The sequence below is a fragment of the Podarcis gaigeae genome, assembly GCF_964106915.1.
Source record: "Podarcis gaigeae genome assembly, chromosome: 1".
In the NCBI taxonomy this organism is placed as follows: Eukaryota; Metazoa; Chordata; class Lepidosauria; order Squamata; family Lacertidae; genus Podarcis; species Podarcis gaigeae.
The window spans coordinates 104,380,279-104,407,618 of record NC_139678.1 but is presented as its reverse complement, the minus strand read 5'-3'; the positions used below and the strand labels follow the sequence as shown (position 1 = coordinate 104,407,618).

At 42.1% G+C, this 27,340-nt stretch overlaps 1 protein-coding gene across 2 annotated transcripts in view; it reads right to left on the bottom strand.

The window, feature by feature from the left end:
* The window catches only part of GALNT13 (polypeptide N-acetylgalactosaminyltransferase 13), a 164,675-nt gene extending 143,774 nt beyond the window's left edge, over positions 1-20,901 (bottom strand). The window contains exons 1-2 of one of the 2 annotated variants that reach the window (XM_083709486.1): positions 20,483-20,901; positions 3,827-4,063 (exon numbers count right to left, since the gene is read on the bottom strand). In XM_083709486.1, the coding sequence (XP_083565612.1) occupies positions 3,827-3,968 (142 nt within the window). In that variant the 5' untranslated portion in view covers positions 3,969-4,063; positions 20,483-20,901. Of the gene's footprint in view, positions 1-3,826; positions 4,064-20,118; positions 20,230-20,482 lie in introns of those variants that run through there. The other variant, XM_083709487.1, reaches the window with a different exon arrangement.
* Positions 20,902-27,340: the final 6,439 nt, after the last annotated feature.

Here is a 27,340-nt window from a genome sequence, read left to right as displayed (position 1 = left end):
AGGATGAGCAGAGTTATGTTTTCATTTTCATCTTTGTAAATGGATCATAAAGTTTTATCAGTTGTGTAATAACCACTCTGTAAGCCTATCACTTTGATTCTTAATGTTACACTTGTCTAAACTGATAAAATACTACAAATGTGTTTTCTCCCCCAGAATGCCAGGGAATTGCGATAAGACACCGTTAATTTCTTCATTTCTTAGAGCTGGAATCACTTTGAAAGAGTATCAAGGAGATATAGCAGCATATCAAACCTCTTAGTCAGGGGAGAATAATAGTCTGCCTTTCACAGTATGGAGTGGAACTGGTAAGGGCATTTGTATAGCTTTTCTTAAAAAAAACACACAACTTGATAGCATAATGTATTTTTTTTTTAATGCTACCTCCGAGATAGAAAAATATCTGATGCTTGTCAAAAAGGCAAAAAAAAAAAAAGTAATGGTAGCAGCATCCAGCTAAATAAACAAATAAATAAAAAACTAATGGCTCTATACCCATCTCCAAATCCAGCTCTAACTAATTAACAGTGTAAATGATATCACAGATAGCATCTCAGGAGAGCGAGCTAAGATGCTTCACATTTCACACCAAATAATGTGGAGCTTAGGGAAAACCTTTCCTTTGGTTTCCCTCACTTCACCCTTTGAAGTACCATTTGATCACAATGTAATGAGTTCATATGATCAAATGCATGTGTTTGCTCCAATAACAGACTGGCCCTACATGAAAAGGAGTTAAGATCTCAGCAATGTTTTCTCAGCCAAGGTTTAAAATCAAGTTCAGCTTATCTCCAAAGCCAAGTCTCTTCTTCTGTCTCTGAGACAATTCCACCATAGATAATCCCAACCCATTTTGCAATACAGTTCAGTATTTTTCCTCAAATCTCACCGAGGTAACAGCTTTCTTTCTACTTAAAGCCTTGCAAAACATTGTTCTGTTCAAATTAATCCATTACTACCATAACCCTCAAAGGGTTCATTAAGAATCTTTTCAAATCAAGGCACACCTGACAGGGTCTATCCTATTCCAGATCCAAGACAGCCACTGCTCAGTTGCTTGTACCACTTTAGTTCCACAAAATGGTGGCAACAAGCCAACCATGCAAGAAACAATTTAATAATCTGAATACACAAAGTCACTCAGAAGGTTCATGTCACACATTATCTTCCTCGCCAGTCCTTGACATATGCGTTCCAGTCACTCCTGAGGACATTCTCTCACAATGACAAAAGCCTTGGAGCCAAGGCACCCTGAGTGAGAATAAAATTTGGCACCCCCAAATGGATCTTCCAGTTATGGATCTTCTCTATTTTCAACCCCACAGGTTGATGCCCTCTGCGGGGGAACTGCTCACACCACCTAAAATCTGGTAATGTCAGAATGAACAAAGAGGAGAGGCACCTTCCAGTCAGTTCTGAGCAGCAGAATAGATAAAGGTAAAGGTAAAGGGACCCCTGACCATTAGGTCCAGTCATGACTGACTCTGGGGTTGTGGCGCTCATCTCGGTTTAATGGCCGAGGGAGCCGGCGTACAGCTTCCGAGTCATGTGCCCAGCATGACTAAGCCGCTTCTGGCGAACCAGAGCAGCGCACAGAAATGCTGTTTACCTTCCCGCCAATTGAACTTTTAATCTAACATTTCAACAGGGCCGTCTATCATATGAAACACCACTGGCCAAAGGTTTGCAACACACCTAATTTTGTTACCTTTAAACAAAAGAATACAATCTGCCTGAGGCACAAAGAAAGAGAGCTAACTTCACTTCCAAGACTGGTGGAAGTCTTAAATTTTGGCTCAATTTCAGTAGGGGGGGGGGGGAATAATCATTTGAAGAACTTCTTGGAAACTAAAACAATCTTAAGCAAAGGTATCATAGGTTTTACAACATACAAGTATTTGCAAGGCTAATACTATAACAGAAAAGTGCCACAATTGGTTAAAAGCAATACTTAAATTGTAATCTCCCAACACAATGTTTTTCAAGAAATAAGAGAAACCCACTACCCAAGTACAAAGTACAGCACAGAATCAGTGCTTATAAGAATATTTAAGAATAAATACAAATTAATAGTCTGTCAGGAACTATTTTGCAGGGATCTTTATTAACACAGCACATGAAGTAGCTTCTTGGTTTAGTTTAGAAGGAACCCACTCCAATATATTAGCATTTAGAATTCTTAGCCATATATGCAATTCAACATAATGGGGGGGGGGAGGCAGCGGGGGGTGTTTAAAGCTCAGCAAAGAGGAGCACATACAAAACTCTGCATTTTCCTTTCCTTCCCCAGAAGCAAACTCTTTTCTTTCTTTTGCTGAATCAGGCTTCTCTTGCCTTGCCAACTAAGCTGGCTGAATCAGTTCAGGAGATGACAAACTGATCATTCCATACTGAAACGATCCATCAGCCACTTCAACTTTTAGCAGAGACAGCAACTTGATGCGGCTACATACAATACAAAATGGGAGGGAGGACTGATTTATTCTCAGGCTTCGACTACAAATCAGTAGATCAATTGAAGTGAACATTTATCATAAATGATGATGAGCTTTTACATTCTCCTTCTCCTGTATACACTCCAAGGATGTGTAAATGCAGGAGTTAAATGGGGCCAGTTAGATACGACATGTCCTAATCCCATTAGAGGCTTAAAGTACTTTTCCTCCTTTTTATAAACACTGTATTAAGAGCTAGGAAAAACAATTGATCATGACTAATTTATTAAACAAGTATTACTTCCTACTTTTAGGTTGTGAGTTGTCTAATTATTTTTCACTACTCATTGATGAAAATTGTTTCCTAATTACATTTTCTCTCTTTTTTTCATAGGAGCTGTTCAGCATCTGCAATATCCAAGAATTCAACTGTGCTAACTTGGCGTCAAACAGAAACACTACAGATGGACACATGAATACTATTCTAAATAATCCGGATCAAAGGTAGGAAAGCTAAAGCACTTCAGATGTTGTTGGACCCCAACTCGCATCAACCCCGGCAGCAAGTCCAATGGGTCAGGCATGATGGAAATTGGATTACATCATCATCTGGAGGGCCACACGTCCCCCATCTGTGATTTATGCCAATAAGTTTTAATGAGATAATACACCTTTTCTAGAACTGCTTTCTAGAACTTTTCTAGAACGTTTGCATTTTCAGTACAACAGGATAATAGCAAGCAAGCGAGCGTTCATTGTGGGGAGACTTTTAAGTAAGAATTGCTTCTGTGCAATTGCTTTTTCCTTAAACATGACCCTTACAGAGTCCAAATGGGAAAACCTTTAATAAATTTACTAGGATTAAAAGCATCATTGATGGAACAATTTCTTTTTAAAGCATATTGGAATGCATCTGCACCCATCAATACTTTTAACTTACAAAATAATAGTCTCTTCAAGGGCATAGGCTCCTCATGCTACAGTAATGTGATCTTACTACACATTCTCTCCCCACACTCCCTCCACAGTTGACAAACATTACAGAATGACCAGACTGAGACTTGAAATTCAACTTTGAAAAGTTGCTTTTTTGGGGATCTTATAGTTAGCATTTAACTGTAAAGATAGACAATAAGGCCTTAGATAGTAGGCTACTCATAAATCTTGTTAGGAATGCCAATATATCAACAAAACTCTTTAGGAAGTGGGTATGAGATTTAAAAAGATAAAGGGCGAGGGGAGGAGACATTGTTGTGTAGCTGTCGGCAAATGACTCAAATTCAGTGATTTAAGGAATCAGGCTCTCAGATGAAAGCCACACTTAGCAGCAAAGGTCAACAGTTACTATGAAGAATAAATTGTGATTGCAGACACCTCAAACTTTACCTTACCCCTTAAAGCAGGCAGCAGGGATCTCTCTTTCTTGTCATCACATTTGTTACATTCACTGAAGTATAAAAGCAGAAAGACATCCACAAGCACCCACATCAGAGAAGTGGCAAGAACCACTTTGCAGTAGACAAATCTCCTCATTCTTTGTTCAGTTATTAGTAGTAAAGATGGGTACTGCTTTGATGGTGTATCCAAGCCAAAGATGCCAGCATGAACGCAATGTTGAGAACATCCCACTGAAAATTAAGAGAAAGGGAGATTCAAATTAAATAGCGAGTAAACAATAAATTCTCACATTCATTTTTTTTTGCTTTTTTATTGTTTGCCTTTTGAATAAATTATTGATTTCTGTTGCTTTCCATAAAATGTAAGAAAATGAGATCACATAACAGACCTAAATGTTTTCAGAAAGAAACTTTCAAACAACATACAGAGCAGGTGTTTTATCAACGATTGCTTTGAAGCTTTGAGTTTTCAGGCTATGCATATATATTTTTACCACAATTACATTCATTAGTCATTTTCTACAAAGAAACGTGTCTGCAAGTGATTTACAAATCAATAAAATATGAACAACAAAAACATGCTAGAAATCAGATACAAAAATAAAACAAGATGCAATAAACAGAATTCCTTAAGCGCTCAACCAACATTACTCTAAGAAGGAGAACTCCTTTCCACCCTACTAAGCAATGAACATGACAAAAGCAGCAATAACAAATATTTATAAATCTATGCTGGTTCAGAAGAGGAGCTCCTCATAGGTATCAAACAAGCATAACCTTACGATCTAAATGAGGTCTCTCAAGTGGAAGTACTTGTCACAGTGACACCTGGCCATGTAACCAAGATGGCTAGATTTTAGAGCATTTTCACCAGATTTGATAAGAAGTGCATTTGTATTTATTTCTTATTTTTTGCTGATTATGTGAAAATGGGGAGGTATGACGCAACTCCCTTAAATGGCATTTACACACAAAAATATCATCTCCAGTATTGAGCCCACAACTGGATCTAACCAACACTAAGCATACACTAACTTCTTTTGAAAACCATTCTTCTTCTTTTGAAAACATACAACTGTATCGATCTGTTCAAATAATTGATTTCAGGATAATTATACTGATAAAAGTTGTAAGCAATTTCTGAAATGTAATGGTTTTAAAAATGTATAGATGCTTGTGGTTATTTGTATGAATTTTATTTGACACATTCTTTTCTGTTGTTGTTTTTCATTGTACACTGCCCTGGGCTCCTTCTGAAGGAGTGAGAATTAAAATATAATAAGCAAAATAACGACTAAACATTTAAGGCCAGGCAAGTAACAATCTGACAACTAAGCCAACAACTATCATTTTATTTAGCGGTTGCTTTGTTTCTATCTGGGGTAAGCTCAATGGTGGACTTTTGAACATGTGCCTCTCTCCCTCAATATTCTCTACAGAGAATTTGAAGTGACTGGAGTGGGAGATAAATTCTGCACAAATTTCGAGACAGCATGCTCCTGAGCCTGTTAGATGAGGTCTCTCTCACAGCCATAGAGAAATCCTGTCCCCCAAACAAACATAGCTCAGTCGCATCCTGTTCCCTGTAGTGAGAAGTACATAGGAAGGAGCTTGTAGTTTCAATATCCATGCCTGATCTCACCCCAGCTACCCAAGAAACAACTGGAAAAAAACCTCAAGGGGTAAGGAATGCAGCAAAGGGCTCAGGGCTCATAATGCTTTTGGCTGAAGCAGTAGATTTTGTAGTGCTGGAAATTCATCTCTCTTTCTGAATATTCCTTAACATCTCGAGAATTTCACTAAGGTTTTAAGAGTTCTCAGTGTAATAGTCTTACCATAAGAGTATTATACTGAGACACATATATTCTCGAAAAAGATTGAGCAGGAAGAAGGAATGCCTGACCAGACTACTAGGTGCCTGAGAAATTTCAGAACAGCATGCAGTTTGTTAGGTTCACGACTCTTTAATTTCCTCCTCACTATATTATTAGATGCCCAGGGCCAGCATCCCAAGATACATTGGCTGCTATCCCAAAAAGTTCAATATATCCAGTCTTTGGCCTGAAACAATCCCCTCCCCAATGCTTTTAAAATACATTCTAATTGAATTGTAATGCAGAATGTTATGATTTGGACAGGTAGGGGCTTGCAAATTCACCAGCTCACTGCCAGACACAAGAGATTCTGAACATATTTTAAAGGATTGGTGTTTTTATTATGGTTTTAGATATGTTGTAAGCCGCCCAGAGTGACTGGGGAAACCCAGTCAGATGGGTGGGGTAGTAATAAAATTTATTTATTATTACTATTACTATTATGATTATTAGTCAGGCTATTCTAACCATCACATAGGAGATTTGAAAGGGAGGGGAAGGCTGAGTCTGGACTTGCAATTTAACTGCTGAACTCAAAGCAAAATGTGACATGGGATTTGGTGCTGCATATTTGGAGAAGCGAACACACACAAAAACTACCTGAAGTGGTGCTTTTATGGATCTCATTATTGAAGAGCTATAAAAACATTACTAGTTAAAAGGAGTTGTTAACAAGGTAAAAAGCTGAAATGTGCATTATAAAGAAGAAATAAGTAATATCTGTAAAAATGGCTCTTCCTTTTAAGAGAAATCAATTTGCAGGAGGTATGGCCAACTATAAAGATCATGTACATCATGAATCCTGAACCAAGGACAAGGAGAATTACAGAAATAAATTACTTCTCACTGTACTGCCATTAAAGAGGATTATAATTGTTCTGTATTCATGATTTAGTAATATTTTAATAGAGAAAATGTACCTCCTGGGTTAAAGCAGGGTATAATCCTCCTAAGTTAGTTTTTTCCAGCCTCACAACTATTCAGCTTCACAGAAGCCCTTCAGCTGTAACACAGGAACCATCATACATGGGAATTCATGACTAGGTCATGGTTATCCAATACATCTAGCTACTTTTCATGGGCTACATGCAAGCTTCCCACTGGCTTTGTATTCATGAGTATTCTCAAAAGACTCTGAAAAAACAACATCAGTTCCTCAGCTATCTTCCTCTTGGCTCATAATGTTGGCATATATATATATATGTGTGTTTTTTAAGTTCAGCTTTCATTTTCACAATCATCAAAAGCAACTGTATTTATGCCGTGGCGAAGAGAAGACAGCCACCATCCCAAAAAGAAAGTCCTCCAAAATGAAACTATCACAATGATGTAAAGTCATTCTGTCTTCGAGGAAGAAATGTGACTGCCAGCCACCAAAATGACTGCCACTCTTGGCCAAAAGAACACTGTAGGAGACTTTGGGGTAATGGTTTTGTGAACCCCCCTCCCTTCAACCCCAGCTGCTACCCTAGAACTAGCCCCACACAATTCCAGTTAGATCTGGCTCAAAGTCACATGACCCGAGGAAGAAACTATATGGAAGGACTTCAAAGTTTCAGTTTGTTTTGATAGTAGTCATATCTAGGGGTTGAATTTGTCTTGGTTCAACAAACCATAGTTAACATTGGATAAATCATAGTTTTTCTGTGTTTTGACCAACCATGTTTAATCTAAAACTGAAGTAAAAGCTTCTGAATGCCTCCTCACAGCCACACCAGGTGGTGCTAGGAGAAGGAGCATGCAAGCTCAAAGCTCACGACGCTCTGGTTTAGCACTACCTCTGATTGAGGCCCTGACTGTGTGTTCTCATCCCCATGCTGGATGCACACCAGTATACAAACATGTAAGAATACCTTCTGCAAACATTCCTACTAGTCATGTTTTACTGCAATAGGTTTTTGAGAATGAATCCATTTTCCGCTCCTTACTATGGAAACCAAATACCTAAACTGATTTCTTACCGTTCACAATATATTATCTATCTAGCACTGAGTTAGGAATGGACAGTGTTGAACAATGTCAGGATGCTCCATTTTTTAATAGTAATTATCCATTTCTCCCCCTATCCCAACATCTTAGGTGCCTTTCCTGACCTGATTGTTTTTGCAAAACTTATGTAGCACATATGCCTGTGAAGTACTATTGAATTCAATTCAACAATGTTATCACCTTCCTCTGTATGCATTTAAGTTTCCCCAGCTGAATCCATCAACAGCTTGACTGTGAGCCACTGCATTTGACAGCAGTTGCTTGGCAACAAAATTAGTAGTCCTCTCCATAGTACCTGCAGTGCCAAGCATTCTCAGATTTTTTTGGGGTAGAATTCTGTGGCACTTCTAATACATATGGTATAATAACTTCATTTCACTGAGAATATAACATATTCTATATGAAACAGTCGGAAATGGAGTTGCCTGAGTAAGTGTGCAAAGGACTGAAAAACTTTTTAAAAAGCTAATAGGAACTAGTGTAAATTAGAAGCTAAGAAACTGAGGCTGCAAACCTATGCACATTTACTTGGGAACATGTTCCATTTAACCAGGAAATCCCCAGATATTACCTCTGGCACAATATCACTTACAGGCCTTTGGCAAGACAATATTCCATCCCGCCTTCTCTCTCACACACCCACACCAAACAAATGTGCAACATGAGGATAATGGTACTAACCTACCTGGTAGTGTTGTTCTTAGGGCTACTGAGAAATGTATGTTAACTATGGAAAGGCTATGCATAATAATGTGTTTGATCCAAAAGCTGTAATTCCATACCTGTTGGAAGGTTACATGACAGCAGCCTTTGACAAACTTTGGTCCCCAGATATTGTAGGACTACAGCCCCCATCATCCCCAGCCAGGGTGGCCAATAATTAGGGCTGTAGTATAATATCTGGAAACTGCAGATTTGGAAAAACAGCACTAGAGCACTGTGAGAGAAAAGTAAAACTAAAGCCACAGGTGCTTCCATTTGCACTATTTCTTGGAAATGTAAGAAAAGCTATAGAACCTACCCATTGCTGTTGTTGCTAGCTGCCCTGAGCACCACTGAGATACACACAAATACTACACAACAGTGTGAATTCGTACACAAAACAGTACTAGTGGTTCTTCCTCGCAAGTTCCTTCCAACATTTTCATGAGAAGATTACTGTAGCTTTCCTTTAAGCTATCTAAAGACTATATCTAAAATAGATCTCTTATTTTATCTGGAATTTAGTACTCAGGGTTAAAGAGTGAATATATAACGCTAAGAACAATTGTCAAATCTCTGTTCCCAAGATTTCTGGCAGCAAAGAGGTGAAAATCATCTTCTAATGGATGATATTTTAGTCATTTATTTCCACAGGCAGCTTAAATTAGTTTAATAGAAACTATCCTTTTAGCATACGGAAGTAAAGCTATACTTGCCAGATCTTAATGTGTTAGTATTTTAGGTGCCACAAGACTCTCTGATGCAGTGTTAGAAACTCAATATATATAAGCTAGGAACCAAACAGCTATGTAAACCAAGGTTACAATGGCCAAAACTGAATGTCCAGCTGCCATTTTTGGGAAAGATGGCTCTAAAATCCAATTTTTCAAATGATGGACTGACAGTGATTGGTTATCGGTTAAATATCTGGCTAGTTCAGATGACAACCTTGAGCTAGGTTAAGAACTTTGAGAGCTTAAAGAAGAAAAGTCACTTCATCCAGGGATAGTTCTCATATATACTGTACTGGGCTATTCTGAGCTCCTTTTCTTAATGGTGGCACAGCCCATTCATCAGCTAAGAATATTCTATACAACTGTGAGCAAGGCAGTGGGATTGGTTAAGTGAAGACAAACTACAATAATTAACTAAAATGTTGTTCACTGCTCCTGTTCAGGCTGCACAGAAAAAAACCCATTTTGGTTCCTGAAATTCATTCTGATTGTGCAGATGAAATATAACTGATAGAATTCTACAGGATGTGATATTAGTGTGTGAAAACAGTCAAGATCCAATGATTCCCAGGCATGCATCTCCATGTCAGGTGTCAGGTGGAGATGTCAAGTGTCATCTTGGTGCAGAGGCCTCTTCACTTAGTTACAAGTAGCCGATAGCCAGGTGAAAAATGCACGTGGCTAATTTAGAACACTGCTCGAAAATATGCAGGTTGACATGCACAACAGAATGTCACCACTAACACAACCTTAACATTATCTCTCTTTCAAGTCAACTGCCCATTTTAGTGCTGTAGTGCAACTCAACTACTTTCCATTGAGGCTCTGGCTATAACGGCAATCCTTACAGGTTTTTCCACCTAAGGGCTTAAGAATAAGATAGTTGTCCCACCTCACTTTGGAGTGCTATTTTTAAAAGCAGCAACTCTAATTGATTAAGTGATACCTCACAGAAAACAGAACACACTTCCTAAAAACCTCGCAACTTGGCAAAATAATGTTGTACAGCTCCAATCTTATTTCTCCATTTAAGCTGCAGCAACGTGAAGCACAGCTTATGCAGCTGCAGCTAAAGTAAGATCTTGCACTTGACAAACGAGACACGACCATCTGCCTCTGCTTTAGAAGCCTAGCAGCCACTCTGCCGCCCCACCTGTGTCCTTACTAGTAAGGTGTTCCCTCACGCAACACTTAAAGGGCCTTAGATCTTCCCCTATGAGCAATTTGAATTCATATGTCATGCTTTTCACATGGGAATGAGAAAAAAGAGGAAGTTTTAAAGTGAACATGAATTTTAGCCAGAATTGGAGAGAAGCAGAAATAATTTTCAAAGACAGTAACTTAGATCTATGGGTGGGGCTTTATCCCCTTGCAGGTGGATGCATGAAGATCATGGGTAGGCAAACTAAGGCCCCACGGCCAGATCCGGCCCAATCGCCTTCTAAATCCCGCCCGCGGACAGTCCAGGAATCAACGTGTTTTTACAGGAGTAGAATATGTGCTTTTATTTAAAATATGTGCTTTTATTTAAAATGGGTTATTTGTGGGGCATAGGAGTTTGTTCTTCTCTCTCCCCCCCCAAAAAAAATAGTCTGGCCCCCCACAAGGTCTGAGGGACAGTGGACCGGCCCCCTGCTGAAAAAGTTTGCTGACCGCTGTTGAAGATGAATCTCTGACACTTCCATTGTGCAGTTTTTCAGCTTTATAACAGATTTTAAACTTTTAAAGTATTTCACAATTCACAGAAAATGAGTTGTCAAAAACCGTTGGGGTGGGGGAAAACCTACTTAAGCTACTTTTCAACAAATGCAAGCATACTACAGCTACATATATTTTGTATTTCTAAAGGCCATTAAAAAAACAACAACACAAGATAGATCAGGCTACATGTAACCATTGCTCAGCTTGAGATATTCTACCAATAAGTTTTCTGTCCATAAAAATCTGTTAAGGTGGTGCACTTATTCCATTTATGATTGCTGTGATACACATATTGCTGCCTTTGGTAATTTAACCTGCAGCCAAAGTACGTAAGGAATCAGCTATTTTTTTCCAAAAGTGCTGGATATTGCCTTAATTTTATTCCACAAGATGGTCTGTTGTCATACTGTCAACAGGCTCTTTCCCCTCAAAGCTACTCCAGGAAGCAATGAAAATGCAGTATCTTCAACAGACACTGCAACTTCCATAGGCTGCAATCTTTGAAACACTCAGGATGGTTAAACCTCATTGAGTTCTATGGGATTTGAGCTACCTGTTGATAAGCAGAAACTCTTCCTTCCTTCCTTTGTAACAAGGGCTTGGTAGACCAATTCCTTCATAGAAAGTGGAACTGAGATAAATGGTACTTACTTCCAAACATGGTTTACACACTAAAAATTTGTTGAAATAGAGTCAGGAGTGCCAGCTTGGCCGCGCGATTGTGGGTGCATGAATGGCCCTGGCATTGAAATTTGTGGGTGCTCAGGCACCCAGGGTGAAGATATTTCAAACTATTGGGCAACCAAATTGCTGTTTAGGTCCCAGCCCTATGAAGAATAACTGTTTACCAAGTCCCAAACTCATGTCCACACAATTGTTTTGGGGTCTTTTTTGTTTTGTTTTGTTTTGTTTTGTAACTAAAGCCCTGTGGATAGCTCAGGCAGTAGAGCATGAGACTCTTAATCTCAGGGTTGTGGGTTTGAGCCCCATGTTGGGCAAAAGATTCCTATATTGCAAGGGGTTGGACGATGAGCCTCTACAATTCCACTCTACAACTATTCAATTCCCTGATACGATCTCCAAATATTTGAATTTAAGCTGCCTGGGGGGTGGGGGGCTTCTCTGCATATGAAGCATGTGCAATGAGTTCTCTTTAAAAAAAAACAGAGGAAAACCAACAAAAATGCAGAATTGATGAGAAAATAGAATGTGGTTAGAATGCACATGCCTATCGAGTAGATTTTGCATTTTTTACACATAAATGACATCCCAGTTGCTGTAAGGTTTGCATTACTCTTACATTACAGAAAGACTAACTTTAGAAAAGAAGTGTGTTTTCTGTTTTTTAAAGGTTTCTGATTACACAACCTGCCACACTTTGCACACAGCAAACATCTTCTACAGAAGCTCACACAAAGCTTGAGGAGGCCATGACATTATGTCAAAAGGCATGTGCACCAAGAAGCAAACATGATTTCCTGGAAAAACTCTCTTTCTAGATTTTTCAAATCCTGGTGAGGTACGTATATTAGGTAAAGGCACCCCTGACCATTAGGTCCAGTCGTGGCCGACTCTGGGCTGTGGCGCTCATCTTGCTTTATTGGCCAAGGGAGCCGGCGTACAGCTTCCAGGTCATGTGGCCAGCATGACTAAGCCGCTTCTGGCGACCAGAGCAGCGCACGGAAACACCATTTACCTTTCCGCCAGAGCGGTACCTATTTATCTACTTGTACTTTGACGTGCTTTCAAACTGCTAGGTTGGCAGGAGCTGGGACTGAGCAATGGGAACTCACCCCGTCACGGGGATTCGAACCACTGACCTTCTGATTTGCAAGTCCTAGGCTCTGTGGTTTAACCCACAGCGCCACCCGCATCCCTGTAAGTATATTACATCAATGTTAAATGCCCAAATCCCTTATAAAGGTAAAGGTACCCCTGACCGTTAGGTCCAGCCATGGTTCCACCCATTTCATGGGGAAAGAACACCATGTGGAATGCGGATAACCAGCAACAGGACCATATACCAAACACTGCATGCATTCCTCATAGAACATCTGGAAAGCCAAAGGTTCCCCATCCCTGCTTTTAAAGCTAACATTCAATAACTGGCATTCACTATAAGCAAAAATATCAAGTTGTGAAGGGATGCTGCTGTTGATTCCACAATATATTTAACTCAAAACCATTAGTTCACACTGCAGCCACACCTACTGTACCTCAGACAAGTCTTGCTTCATAATGTTGCAGCTAATTTGTCTCAATGCCACATGTGCAAAGCTAAATGGAAAGGAAAAAGAGAGACAGGACAGGGCTACATGCTACCATGTTCCTGCCTCCAACTAAAGTTGCCTATTAGACTCAAGGGATTAGGATTCGTCTACTGAGCCCCATAAACTGTGCAAGGTTGAAATTATTGCCTTACCACAATGTTTAATTCCTGCTTAGTAATTCAACTAGTTTGCAGGTTCTACCTGCAGCAATGCATTCAAGGTTTGGATAAAGCATTGTCTCAGTTAGATATGTGATTCCATTCAATAAACCAAGTTATTGCCTTGCATTTAATGCCCATCTCATTTTTCAGAATGAAATAAAGTTCATTCCTTTTTTTAAAAAAAGAAAAGAAAATCAATGTTCTTTTGATATTGGTACACACATAAAGTTCTATAACCATCAATGCAGGTCCAAATGCCTTTCCACAATTCTATGTCGTCCAAAACAAAAAGAAAGAGTACCTAGATCTAAAGTGAACATGTAAAGGGAAAACTGCTTCAAAGAGCAGCGGCTTTAGCAAAAACCTTTCAAGCCTGTAAACTTCAAGAGTAAGAAAGACATTTTTAAATAAATATTTCCACATAAATATATAAGCTTGTTTTAAGAAGAAAACAGAAATCCCTGACTATTAATGTTATTGGCACGATGTCCTGTAAATGCCTCAACCAAATACAGTTACTTCTTTTTACACTAATATTGTCATTTCAAAAGCTTTTGAAACAATTATAATATGTAGCAATTGAGTTGACGATGACATTGAAACATGTTAATCCTTTTTTTAAAAAAAAAAAATGTAGCAACTGAGTTGATAAAGTTGATAATAATGAAACATGTTAACCTTTTTTAAAAAAAAGTATCTTCCTTCTATTGGCAGCATGTGCAGACAGAGAGATTCGTTAAACTGTAAACTTTAGCCAAAGTTCCTTCATAGTGATGAGATACCTAAGAAGAAGAGAACGCTCCTGTGGCTTTTCGCTGGGCTTTTGCTAGCTCAGTCAGCAGAGCATGAGAATCTTGATTTCAGAGTTATGGGCTTGAGACACGTTTAGCAGAAGATTCCTGCACCGCAGAGGGCTGGACTAAGATGACCCTTGGGGTCCCTTCCAACTTTACAGTTCTATGATTCTATGAATGTCTGTCGAAAAGACAACTTCAGCAGCTGTAGATTTTCCCATCCCTGTCCCACAGATGTTAAGATTTAAGAACCCTCTTCCCAAGACATTGTATATGATCGGCCTAAAGGTAAAGGGACCCCTGACCATTAGGTCCAGTCGTGACCGACTCTGGGGTTGCAGCGCTCCTCTTGCTTTATTGGCTGAGGGAGCCGGCGTACAGCTTCCGGGTCATGTGGCCAGCATGACTAAGCTGCTTCTGGCGAACCACAGCAGCACACGGAAACGCCGTTTACCTTCCCGCCGGAGCAGTTCCTATCTATCTACTTGCACTTTGATGTGCTTTCGAACTGCTAGGTTGGCAGGAGCAGGGACCAAGCAATGGGAGCTCACCCCTTTGCGGGGATTCGAACCGCCGACCTTCTGATTGGCAAGTCCTAGGCTCTGTGGTTTAACTCACAGTGTCACCTGTGTCCCCCATGATCAGCCTAATTAGAGCAATTAGATATCAAGAATTTGAAGCAGAAGCCTTTTAAAGAGAAGGGGGGGAGGTGGCCACACATGCACAGGCAGGCACCACCTACCCAGAGCAGAAGTCAGTAAAAGCCATATGTAAACTTAATTTCAAAGCAAAAAGAAAATGTTTTGTCAATGAACATGCAGTGACCGGGGGGGGGGGGGTTAGAGTCTGCAAAGGTGAAATTGCCAAAGGGGCTTTAAACTCAATGATCATTTTCACATCTACCGTGAAAGCACATCTCCCAAGGTGCTACAGAGGTTGCAGGGAACAGCATGTCTATTTCACAGTTGTTCTTAGCTGCATGACAAGAAAATGCACAACTAGTGTTGAATTTTCCAAGATTAACAGCCAGATGCTGTTCCCACCCTAGCACTTTCACCTTAAAAAGGAAGGAGGGAGGGAAAAGTTCACCTATATAAATGCACAGAAGTTTGGCAACTCTATAGAAATACATGGGTTTTCAACACCCCCCCCCCACAAAAACTGTCTGCTGAAATAAAAATAACAGTACACACATTTTCCTATGTTGATATCCCGTGGTTATTACCAGTGAACCCAGTACTGCTCAGGCTGAACTACTTGCAAACCAAAATGAAACCTACACACACACACACACACACATCAGAAGAGGGCATGTTCAAAATGCAGTAGTCACCTAATAACTATTATTCACACACACACACACCCCTTTCTATAGGTTTATCCTGATTATTCCTGTTTCATTAATCATTTTTCGCTCAGTATTTTCAGGTGATTAGTAATATTCCCAAATATTCAGCTTTTCATTTTGCAACAAATGAAGTTTAATGAGAGATTCAGCGGCTGATTCTGCTATTCAATACCATATGTATAACAGAAGTATAAACTATTTTTTATATATATAACTACCCATGAATGATCATGAATCTTAGTGAAAGAGGTGTAACCTTCGGGGAATCTGAATGTAAGATCTCAAAATTTAAACATATGGGAGACACATTTATTAATAGCACTTATATATTGCCTTCCCATTGCAGAATAGTGCCCGAGATGGTGTATTTTTAACTAGATTAAAACCTAATACATAAACTAAGGAAGCAGTAGAAATTTGAGTAGTGGTTGTTATTTTAAAAAAGCAGGGTTCAGCTAAGCTCAAAGTCCCATTGAAATAAAGATAATAACCACCTGGCGATCAGGGAGAGCTCAAAGCAGACCTTCTGAGATACCCAAACTCTGGACTGCTGACAATTAGCTCAGTTGGTTAGAGAGTACTGCTTATAACACCAAGATGGCAGGTTCGATCGCCATATGGGCCACCTGCATATTCCTGCATTGCAGGGGGTTGGACTTGATGACTCTTGAGGTCCCTTCCAACTCTCCGATTCTATTATGACTCTATGGACACCTCTGTGGACAAGGTCCTCTCACACATATCCACCAACTGAACTTCAGATGGTGGCAGGATGCAAAAAAAGACCCTCCTTAATGACCTGTGGATGTTAAGCAATACCTACTGAATGGACAATCCACATTAAATGTGAAACCTAACCATGGGTTTGACAACAAGTGCACACCCAACAAAGGATAGCCTATCCCATTTCCCTCCTTAGTATTGCATTTGTATCCTGCATTCCTGTGATGCTTTGAGTTTGCAGATGTTCTAAGGCTTCAGAAATCTTCCATCGGGCTGCCTTGGAATAAAAACTGCACTGGGATCTACCTCAAGATGGAGCATGAAAAGAAGTAGCAGACTTTTCCTGAATGCTATTGCAGACTTCAAGGGACGTGGGTGGCACTGTGGGTTAAACCACAGAGCCTAGGACTTGCCGATCAGAAGGTCAGCGGTTTGGATCCCCGCAACGGGGTGAGCTCCTGTTGCTTGGTCCCTGCTCCTGCCAACCTAGCAGTTCGAAAGCACGTCAAAGTGCAAGTAGATAAATAGGTACCGCTCTGGCGGGAAGGTAAACGGCGTTGCTGTGAGCTGCTCTGGTTCGCCAGAAGCAGCTTAGTCATGACCCGGAAGCTGTACGCCGGCTCCCTCGGCCAATAAAGCGAGATGAGCGCCGCAACCCCAAAGTCGGTCACGACTGGACCTAACCGTCAGGGGTCCCTTTAACTTTACTATGCAGACTTCAGGCTATATCTACAGATCCTGGGATGAAGAACCACAGAACTTTTGGAAATATAAATTCCACTAGTTTCCATTCAAAGGTAGAATTCTAGGTTAAGAAGATTGCTGTTAGAAATATTTTGTTTCTGAACCATTTGCATAAAAAGGGACAAAGTGATAGCAGGCCTAAGCATGTTTACTTAGAAGCAAGTCCCACTAATTCAATGTTACTCCAGCCTTGCCATTGTAGCTAGAATGTTTCATTTCAAGGGGCATACAAAAACTGAAATGTAGCATCCTGGTTTCAGACACCAAGGCAATGTGAAGTCTCTCCTCTATCCAGGCACTGTTACCATGATTGGTCCTCTGTTATTCTTGTATCAGTAGCCTTCTTGTGAAACTTTGCAAGTTGAAACTGTCATCATATGAAGGACGGCACTGATGGAAATGATGGATCATGTCCACCTCCCTCCCTCTCCTGGAGGTAGACTATGGCTGTTAAAGGCTTCAAACTCAAATCCATCGTGCTCCACTAGATCTCATCCAGTAAACCTCACACTCTAGGCTCCAGGGTATGTTTCTGCTGAGCCTAAACAGGCCTGGTCAGTACCTGGTTTGGTCACTACCTCTGGTCCACTGTGGGTTCCATGGTGGAAGAATGCAATGAAATTAAAAATGAGTAAGTCATAAGCTGTCAAACAAACATGAAATATATGTTAGCCTGGTATAACAGGCTCTTAAAGCCTATGGCACACATAACCCTAAAATATTCGCTCGAATGAGCAACCCCTAGAGCCAACCCAAATCATTTAGCTGCCTGTGGTTGTGCGGCAAATCATGTACTTCTCCCCAAGTCAAGGTGCACAGTACCCAAGGCCAATCAAGTTATTTTAGCAGTTGAGGCAGAACAGCCCACAAATGCCTCTTCCTCCAACCATCTGCAGACTTTTCTTGACACCCTGAAGCAGCAACCTCACTCTGCCCTGCCAAATCCCTCCACCCCTTGGCAGCTTAAGAGCCACAAATCAAACCTATGGCACCCACCATACAATCAACACAGATAAACTATATTTTCTTGGAAGCCTTAAGCTGAAAGTGTGTGTTGAACAAAACAGTGCATGACACATCATTCTTATTTCCAGCTTTATTCTCCTAAAGGGTAGCAGTTTCTGTTCTGACTCCTTGCATGACTCTCCTCCAAGACCAGATATATAATATTCTGTTTTATCATTATGCTACATTTCCTCAAGACTAATGATAGACTCAATATTCATATTCAAACCCAGATTTGCTGTCTAGCACTCATAGAATGCTTTGATCTTGGCACCTGCCTATGGCAAAGAAATCTATTCTTAAAAAGAAATCCAGTCAAAATGAAAGGTTTTTTTATAGGGAGAAAATAAGGTAGTAAAGAAACAGTAGTAAAATCAGAATTCTACAGCAATATCTAAGCAACACATGTCAGCATGTGTCTGCTTTACAATCAATTTTCAGAAAAAAGTATTTCAAGCTTTATTTCTTTTGTGAAACAATGAATCAGTATAAGATCCAAGTAGTTTGATGAAAAGAGTTTCCCAGTTTCCCGCAGTCTGAATGTTGCATCCCTCGAGCTATTGCTAGTAGGTGAAACTTTATATTCAGCCAAATATTGTTTCAGATCATTGATTTTTACACAAATTTCTTGCTGTGTATCATATTCCCAGAGGCTCACTTAGAACAATTTTTGCCACCTACCATGACTTTGAAGTACCTCTATCATCTACCATGACTTTGAAACACCAAACTTATTTTCTGTTCTAACTCTTCTATAACTGAGGGCACAAGAGTGGTCTTGAAGATGTTACAGAAATTTTGGCTTTTCATTGGTGAGGGGAAAGGTACCCTGAACTTATGCATGCTTGCTTTGAAATAAAAAGAAAGAAGGAAGTCTCACCACATTCAGAGAGACTCTACAGAATTGCAGTTTAGAGAGATTTCTGCACGCTTGCTCAGGGGTGAATCCTACTGGAGCTGACTCTGAAGGAAGAATACTCAGTACTGCAATCAGTTTCAACCAAGCATACATAGAATCTTTCTGCAATCCCAAACACACTTACTTAGCTCCATTGGGATTTGCGTCTATGTGTGGAATATATATAGAAGTCATCTAGGCTTTGCACAAGAGTTAAGTGCATACAAGATTCACAAAACATGTTAGAAACGTACAGAGTCATATTTCTAAAGGCAATGATGTTCTTGGCTAAGATTTTGCATCCCTCACAGATGCCTTTACTACATACTTCCACCCTCCCTATTGGAGAGAGTGCCCCTTATTTTGTCAAGTAACAGGAAGCCAAGGAGCAACTGCACACAAAATATTTAAAGGGCAATGGGAGAATATTAAAGCAAATGAAGTGATTCATCTTTATAAATGAAAAGTCTGGTAGTTCAAGCATCTCTGTGTGTGGAAGAACATCTAATCTGAGTATTCTGCACCGGATCTCATACCAACAAAGGCCAATAATGGTTCTCCATTAATGTGAGAGAAGGCACTTTAGGCATACTTCAGAGCTCCTCTTGCACACATCCCAAGGCTGAACCCCTCCATTAAAAGGCTCATCCTTCATATTATATGCCAGCCGAGCCCTTAGTTCTGAACATTTTCTAACTCTCTGTATCTATCTCCTTGCTCGTCCTTAAACATGAGTGGCGATCTGAACCGGTCGTGAAGAGAAGCATCCTTTTAGAGTCGCAAAATCCCTTCACACCAACAATCGCTCAGGAATGAAGTGGGAGGGAGAGACAGAGAGGCATCACGAACCAAGCTGTCCTTTATCTTCCCCAGCCACGCACCTCATCTCGAGCCCATGACCTGCAGCTAAGAAGCGCAGGGCGGGCAGCCCACAGAGCTCTCCTTGTGAAAGCATCACCAGGCAGCGAAAGGAGGCGAATCAAGGAAGGCGCCTCGATCCCGGGTCACCTTTGGCACTGCACCGTACCCAGAATCACACCGCTGCCTGCGCCTCATCTCTCACCCGCGCGCGCCCCGAGTCCCACGGAAGGCGCACTGCACCCTCGGCTGTGTCTGAAAAGAGAGACGTCCCGATCCCCCCCCCCCCCCCCGTGTCACCAAGAAACAGCCAAACGGGCCGAGCACAACGGGCAGCCTGAGCTACGGAAGCTCTCCGTCGAAGGAGAGGAGCCAGCGACCACGCTATGACTACTATTATTATCACCACAACCACCCATTCTATTATTATTATTATTATTATTTCCGACTGGAAGACGAGCGCGCCCTCCTCGCCCTCATCTCACCAAACACGGCCGGTTCTCCACGCCGAACACGGCTCCACGCTGCGGCGAAATGTGGAAGGCTCGCTCTCTCGCGCGCACACCCGTTGCTCGAGAAAGAGGAGGGAAAGTTCGGGCCGCTCGCTTTCTCGCCCGCCTGGCAGCCTCTGCAAAGAAGCCCCGGAGCTGGAGCTCCGCCGCGCGCGCTCTCCAGAAAAGCCGCCGCCAGACGAGCGAGCAGAAGCGCTGCCCGAAGTTGCGAGCGTCGCCGTCTCCCGCGCGGCACCCCTGCCGCCCCAAACACACACGCACGTACACGCACGCCCCTGGCTAAGGAGCTACCCCAGCGCCTCAGTCGCCCTCCCCTTCGGCTTTGGCTGCGGCTCACCTGCGAAGAGACAGCTCGCCTCGCCGCGCTGTTCCTCTGAGGAAAGACTTGAAGCGGCCGGATTTGGGGTGGGGTGGGGGGTTCTCCCTTCTCGCCCCCCTCAAAAATAAAAACTGCCCCACCACCCCCAAATTCGAAAGGTCACGCTCGCCCGGGGAAAGCCCCTCGCGCTGCTCCCCCCGCGGCCACAGGAGGCTCCTTCATCTCGCAGAAGATGCCCGCTTCGCCTCCGAGTCCGGGGCGGAGGGAGAGCTCCCTCTCAGCACCTGGCCATCTCCCGGCGCCGCTGGGTACTAGTACCAGTAATAATAACAATAAGCGGCGGCCGCGATAAAAGCGGCTAGGTCACGCCCCCCCTCGTCCCGGCTCCTCCTATAGGAGCCGCCGGGAGGCTCGGCTCGCGCACGATGGTAGCCTTTACGTAACCTCTCCTCCTCCTCCTCCTCCTCACCCACAGAAGAAGAGAAAGGAGAGGGAGAGCGGAGCCGGCCAATGGGAGCGCGTGGCAGAGGCTTTGGCCCCGCCTCCCGAGCCTCCTTCCATCGCCGAGCAAAGCCTGGAGAGCTTTCTTCTTCCTCCGGCCGCTAGGTCTGTTTACGTAACCAGTCCGCCCTTCTGCATCTCTCTTGAGCCGCCTTCACGCAGCCGTCCAAGCGCTTCCCCAGAGGCAGAAGCTCAAAGCAAAATAAAGGGTTGGGGTGGGATTCCCGCGATGATTGGACCCCTGAGTCCGCTAATGCCGCTATTCTGGTGCGCGGACTTGACGTGCTTTTTCATCGGCATGGGAATCATCAGTAGGATTGCTACGCGATGCATGGACCTAGGAAGTGCTTTATTTTTAAGGGATGGCAATGGGGAGGGGAATCACCTGTCCAATGTTTTTCTAAAGGCATCTTCCTGGGTGGCCATTGGTTATGGCTGGGTAACCAAGGAAGCAGAGAGTAGAAATAAATGGACAGTTCTCACAGGGGGAGGTATGGAAGAAGTCCACTCCCCAAATGATTTGTATTGGGACCTGTGCTTTTTAAACTTGTCCATAAATGACCTGGAGTTAAAGGTGAGCACTGAGGAGACCCAGTATATGGCAATACATGTTTCAGCGTGGTCGAAACCAAAAGCTATTGCAAGGAGCTCCAGATGGATCTCTCCAAAGTTAAATATGGGTGTTAAAACAGCAAATGTGGTTCAGTGTGAGCAAGTGTAGACACTGCAACCTTACTTCACATATATTATGGGGTGTGAGCTGGTTGGTGGAGGCTGGCTAGAAAGGGGATTTGGGGGTCATTCTGAATGACTGAATGTCAACTAGGGATGGAGAAGGAATTCAGTCTTTTGATACAGAGGGATGCCAACAACAGGTGCCTTGTTAGAACAGGAATTCCTCCTGCTCTCATATAGAAGAGAAAACATTCCTTCACCCAAGAAAACTGCTGTGGACTTTGGCCATCATCTAAAAAAAATAAAAACCAACAACCAGCCAATTTCAGAGTGGTTGTTTTCATACAAATTTAATCCATTCTTTGTTTCGATTAAAATTGATATGACTGGTTGCCAATCTTTTATTAATGCGATGACAGCATTAATACAGCACCACCACCCCAACGGTGCCTTCCAGATACCAGGGGGACTGCAACTCCCATCTTCACTTACTGTTGCCCATGCTGGCTGGGGCTGCTGGGAATCAGAGGCCAACAACTTCTGGATGGCACCCAGTTGGGAAAGTTTCTTTGGGGTGAGAAAGGAAGAGTATGTTCAAACGCCATGTCACATAGTATTAGAGTGGACTCATGGGTATATCCCAGTATAATTATGGGTCTTTCTTTAAAGCAGCATGGGCTTTTTACCCACATAGAATTGCATTCTAGGACGATGTTCAGACGATGAGCTCTAACCTGATTTTCTTTCCTGTGCGTGGTTATTAATTGGAGGCATCCACAAGGTCAAATGCACTTGAATAAAAATTAAAAACATAAACAACTTCTCTTTAGTTTCTAAAAAAAGAAAGTTGGGGAGGGGCAATCACTTCTATATCCCTTCAACTGTGGTTGTCATGTCAGCAGAGTTAAAGCAAAAAGAGTTATTATTTCAATTACTCTAGTATCTGCTGAAAATACCACATTCTGTTTATTCATTTTATTACGATTTTGACTGCAGAGCTTCAGGTAATCCAGGCTTTGATATCAATTATAAAGCTCACAACTTGTAGTTTTTACATTTAAGAACCAAAGCTGCTTGTTAATTTTGCATGGCACAATGATTTTCTTGACAGATAACAACCTAATACTATGATGAGGAATACATTCTTATTTTAAAAGTCTTTGATAATTTGAGATTCTCTCTCTCTCTCTCTCTCTCTCTCTCTCTCTCTCTCTCTCCCCCCCCCCTCTCTCTCTCACACACACACGAAGGTTGAAGTAACCTTGCATTCACATATTTTAATGAAATGTATTCCCTTTGTGTCCCTCACACGAATCTTAGTACCTTTTTAAAAAGCTAGACGAGACACTCAGTCCACTGTTCTAATATTGTGGCTGTGTGCAATGATAAACTACGTATTTTTGGCAGTAGTCCAGCTCTTTCAAGACTTTAAATTTTTCAGGACTCTTAGAGAATACTGTCTAGTTCATGTGATTTATCACAATATAATATCTGAGCTATTTTCTTGGGTACTTCAGCACTGGATGTCTCACCTTTATTGCCTCTGGAGAGTAAATTCAGAGTACAAGGTAGAAAGAAAGAAAGAAAGAAAGAAAGAAAGAGGAGGATGGAGGTTAGAAGATCTTTTGTTTCCACACTGCCTCACTTGTTCCTTCCTGTGTATATCAGTCTTATGGATGGCGGCAAACAGATTGAGATTGAATCCTGACAAGACAGAAGTACTGTTTCTGGGGGACAGGAGGTGGGCAGGTGTGGAGGATTCCCTGGTCCTGAATGGGGTAACTGTGCCCCTGAAGGACCAGGTGTGCAGCCTGGGAGTCATTTTGGACTCACAGCTGTCCATGGAGGCACAGGTTAAATCCGTGTCCAGGGCAGCTGTGTACCAGCTCCATCTGGTACGCAGGCTGAGACCCTATCTGCCTGCGGACTGCCTCGCCAGAGTGGTGCATGCTCTGGTTATCTCCCGCTTGGACTACTGCAATGCGCTCTACGTGGGGCTACCTTTGAAGGTGACCCGGAAACTACAACTTACAACTAATCCAGAACACGGCAGCTAGACTGGTGACTGGGAGCAGCCGCCAAGACTGTATAACACCGGTCTTGAAAGACCTACATTGACTCCCAGTATGTTTCTGAGCACAATTCAAAGTGTTGGTGCTGACCTTTAAAGCCCTAAACGCCCTCAGTCCAGTATACCTGAAGGAGCGTCTCCACCCCCATCGTTCTACCTGGACACTGAGGTCCAGCACTGAGGGCCTTCTGGCGGTTCCCTCACTGCGAGAAGCCAAGTTACAGGGAACCAGGCAGAGGGCCTTCTCAGTAGTGGCGCCTGCCCTCCCACTAGATGTCAAAGAGAACAACAACTACCAGACTTTTAGAAGACATCTGAAGGCAGCCCTGTTTAGGGAAGGTTTTAATGTTTGATGTATCACAGTATTTTAATATTCTTTTGGAAGCCACCCAGAGTGGCTGGGGAAACCCAGCCAGATGGGCGGGGTATAAATAATAATAAATTATTATCATCATCATCATCATCATCATCATCATCATCATTTTTCTGTTTTAGAAATGCTCGCTCTGCTTCTTTGCCAGAGATTGCTTTCTTCTTCTTAGTACTATAGTTGAGAGGAGGATTAGTACAGTAGTACCTCGGGTTACAAATGCTTCGGGTTACAAACTCCGCTAACCTGGAAGTAGTACCTTAGGTTAAGAACTTTACTTCAGGATGAGAACAGAAATCTTGCTCCGGCTGTGCAGTGCAGTGGGAGGCCCCATTAGCTAAAGTGGTACCTCAGGTTAAAAACAGTTTCAGGTTAAGAACGGACCTCCAGAACGAATTAAGTTCTTAACCAGAGGTACCACAGTACAGCTCAAGTCACCCACTGCCCCATCCATGCATGCAGTTGGAGTCCAAAAACACCTAGAGCAGCACAACATTTCCTTATGAAATGACCCTTGTATCCCAGGGTTGGACAATTTCACCCTAAAGTGCCAACCATCCCGTTGGTCCTTTTAGTTCTAATGGCCCTGCTGACTCTGTAAGTTTTCATGGCGCTCATGTGGTGTCAAACTTCCACTGGGAAAGTGAGGAAGCTGTAGAGACTTTCCTCAAGTTCATCTTCTGACTCTCATCAGGCTGAATGTGGTGGAAAGTGTAGTGCCCTATTCTGTGTAGAAGCTGGAGGCTGCTGTTCTGTGTGATGCTGAAAATAAATTCAAAGGCATGCCCATTACAACTATATAACAGAAGGGCTCAATTCCTTCAGAGTTGGGAAATTAAAAAAACACATATACAACTGTGATGGCAAAGTTTGATAGTCAGCCATTTCCCTTATATGCCATATATACACCGCTTTAAGCAGCCGTGGCTTCCCTCATAGAATCCTGGGAGCTGTAGTTTGTTAAGTGTCAGGTGGCAGAGGAACCAACCCCGATGTCAGGTTGCCAGGAATAGACAAGACAATGAAAAGCCCTTACCATCTGCTTTTTATTCAATATTCACAGAGAGAGGCTTGGGAATGCAGCCTGTTGGAACAATGACATTGTCCCGAGTGAGTCTCCACCCCCTCTGTCTCTCCCACCTTCTCATGCTTGATGGCTATGGGTGCTGAGAAGTGTCCTCTGCCTTTGAGCTCTTTGCTCTCTTACTTTCAATGCTTGCCGGGTTCTGGGAGAGGGAGGGTCTGGAATGCTTTCTAAAGACACCGTGTCAGTTAGCTGTTGCCCCCCGGTGCTTCCTCCTCCTCTTCCTTTCCCATTATTTCTCAGCTTTTCCCTTCATCTGCCTCTGAGCTGTGATCTCCCTCAAACCCCTGTTGTAATTCTGAACTGTCTTCTTCTTCTCTGGAAGGGTCAGGCTTTGGAGGCGGTCTCCACCATTCCTCCTCTACCCAGTACCTGACATCAAGCTGGGCTGAGAGCGGTTAGGAGATCCCTATTCCTCTCCGAAGCTACAAACATGAGTCTGACCAAACTGCGGGAGGCAGTGGAAGACAGGAGTGCCTGGCGTGCTCTGGTCCATGGGGTCACGAAGAGTTGGACACGACTAAACGACTAAACGACTAAACAGCAATTCCTCTCCCAATTTCTGAAGTGGATTAACAATCAACCCTTCTCTGAGAACTCTGAGAATAGTAGCTGTATTGGGTGGGTTGGGGGTTGGAGCCTTCAACAACTCTCAACCCCTTCAGCAACCTCCACAGCCCAGGCTTCTTTGGCAGACGCCATGACTGTTGAAAGTGGTATGAAACTGCTTTAAACGGATAGTGCAGATGAGGCCTCTGGAGCAATTCCACTATTATTGTAAAAAGAAAAAGAAAAAAAACCCCACCTCATATGCATATTTATTAAGCATTCATTATGTCCCAAGACAGATTGGCTGGTATTCAAAAGAAGCCACCTTTGGTATTAACAGGAAGCTAATTTACTTATCACCATATTTCTTCATGTTCAATCAAACTTTCTCCTCCCGAGTAAAAGATTTATTGCCTATTTCTTCCCAATGTGCATTTTCATTTGTATAACTGACAGGTTCAGTGGCTGAAAAGGAGCATGTGAGTTTTCTTCCAATCAAGGCACCCATCTTGGTGACATTTATTACAAGTTTATTACTTTCATACTCATCTCAGCAAAGCTCTGTCAGTCTTTGTAGGAGTGTCTAAAACATAGCTTTGTGCTACCTGTGACTTCTCATTAATTTTATTCTGGCTTCTCATTTAGAGCTGTTCTTTTTAAAAAAAACCACAATCCAGGGAACATAAAATCATACACCAATTAAAGGCGGAGAACTAATTTAACAGTGGGGGAAGGAGGCAGCCTAGGATTTTTTCCACAGCCAGACTGCAGAGAAAAATAAATTACACAAATAACCATAGAATAGTAAGAAAAATCATGTTCTGTAGAAATGCGGCTTATTTCAAATTCTGAAGTGAAAGGCAGAATGCCCATTTCATCCATTTTAACTCAGCAGAGTTAACTCAATGGCTTCCTAAATGTTCTTATTAATAATACTGAGTTCAGTGGCTTTGTAGATGTTCCTTTTAATATTAAGTTCACTGGAGGTTTACTCCCAAGTGAGTTTGCGTAGGAACACCCTGTGAGGTATATGCCACACTACAGACCTTCCACAGCCAAAGCATTAATGGAGCAGAATGCTTGGATCCTGAAAAAATTCAAGAAGCAACATAAAACCGTCCCCCCCTCACGCCCCTTTGCAAACTGCTGCAGAAAAAGAGACTAATTCTGAATGCTTTTGAAAGCAAACGCTTTCTGAACTCAGGAACAAAGCGTAGATGCTTATAGCTAATGTGATGCCAACTTCACCCAACAGGAACTGATGAGAATAAATGCCAGTGGGTTCTGGAAAATATAGATATATGGATGCAACAAACAGTAGAAGAACATATTGAAAATAAAATAATTTGGAAATTGTCTTCTAAAAATGACAGATGGGACACACAGAAGAGATTAAGCTTAAGTCTATTTTCATTCTAGCCATGTAGACATAACGCTCCAGAGCATATGAATAGTAGAAGAAGAAGAAATATGGATCGCAAGATAATTATAAAAGATAAAAATTACTCTAAGATGAAGATAGAAATCTCTCAAGTGCTCTTCCACTGAGTCATAATTTTAGCAAATCAGGAGTGAAATAAAAGGCCATCTTTAAAAGTCAGTCATGAATATAACATCATGAATCAA